The sequence below is a fragment of the Penaeus monodon genome, chromosome 30 (genome assembly GCF_015228065.2).
Source record: "Penaeus monodon isolate SGIC_2016 chromosome 30, NSTDA_Pmon_1, whole genome shotgun sequence".
Lineage (NCBI taxonomy): Eukaryota > Metazoa > Arthropoda > Malacostraca > Decapoda > Penaeidae > Penaeus > Penaeus monodon.
In genome coordinates this window covers 26,281,325-26,281,645 of record NC_051415.1, presented here as the reverse complement: position 1 = coordinate 26,281,645, position 321 = coordinate 26,281,325, and the positions used below count along the sequence as shown (strand labels likewise).

At 39.9% G+C, this 321-nt stretch overlaps 1 protein-coding gene across 1 annotated transcript in view; it reads left to right on the top strand.

The window, feature by feature from the left end:
• The window catches only part of LOC119592663, a gene marked incomplete in the record, with an annotated part of 12,577 nt that overhangs the window by 2,662 nt on the left and 9,594 nt on the right, over positions 1-321 (top strand). The window contains 1 exon segment of the mRNA XM_037941576.1: positions 118-289. Within this exon segment, the coding sequence (XP_037797504.1) occupies positions 146-289 (144 nt within the window).

Below are 321 nucleotides of genomic sequence, written 5' to 3'. Positions count from 1 at the left end.
TGGACAGTAAAGGGTTAGAGGAAACAGTTGATACCACTATTGTTATGATTGGACCTTTCATTTTATGCAAATTTATGATTTTGACTTTGTTCTCATATAATAATCCTTTCATTTCAGGTTGTGCTGAAACTTAAACTGACCTATCATGAGTGACCCAGATCGAAATCCACTGAAGAAACAGCCATCAAAAACCTCTTTAGAGCAGAGCCTGCGTATGATATCACCCCCACAGCAAGCGCCAATTACAATTTATCCAGGACCCTCAGCAAGAATGGCCAATCTTTCCAAGGTATTAGGATGGCTGAGAGAAGCATGCAATTC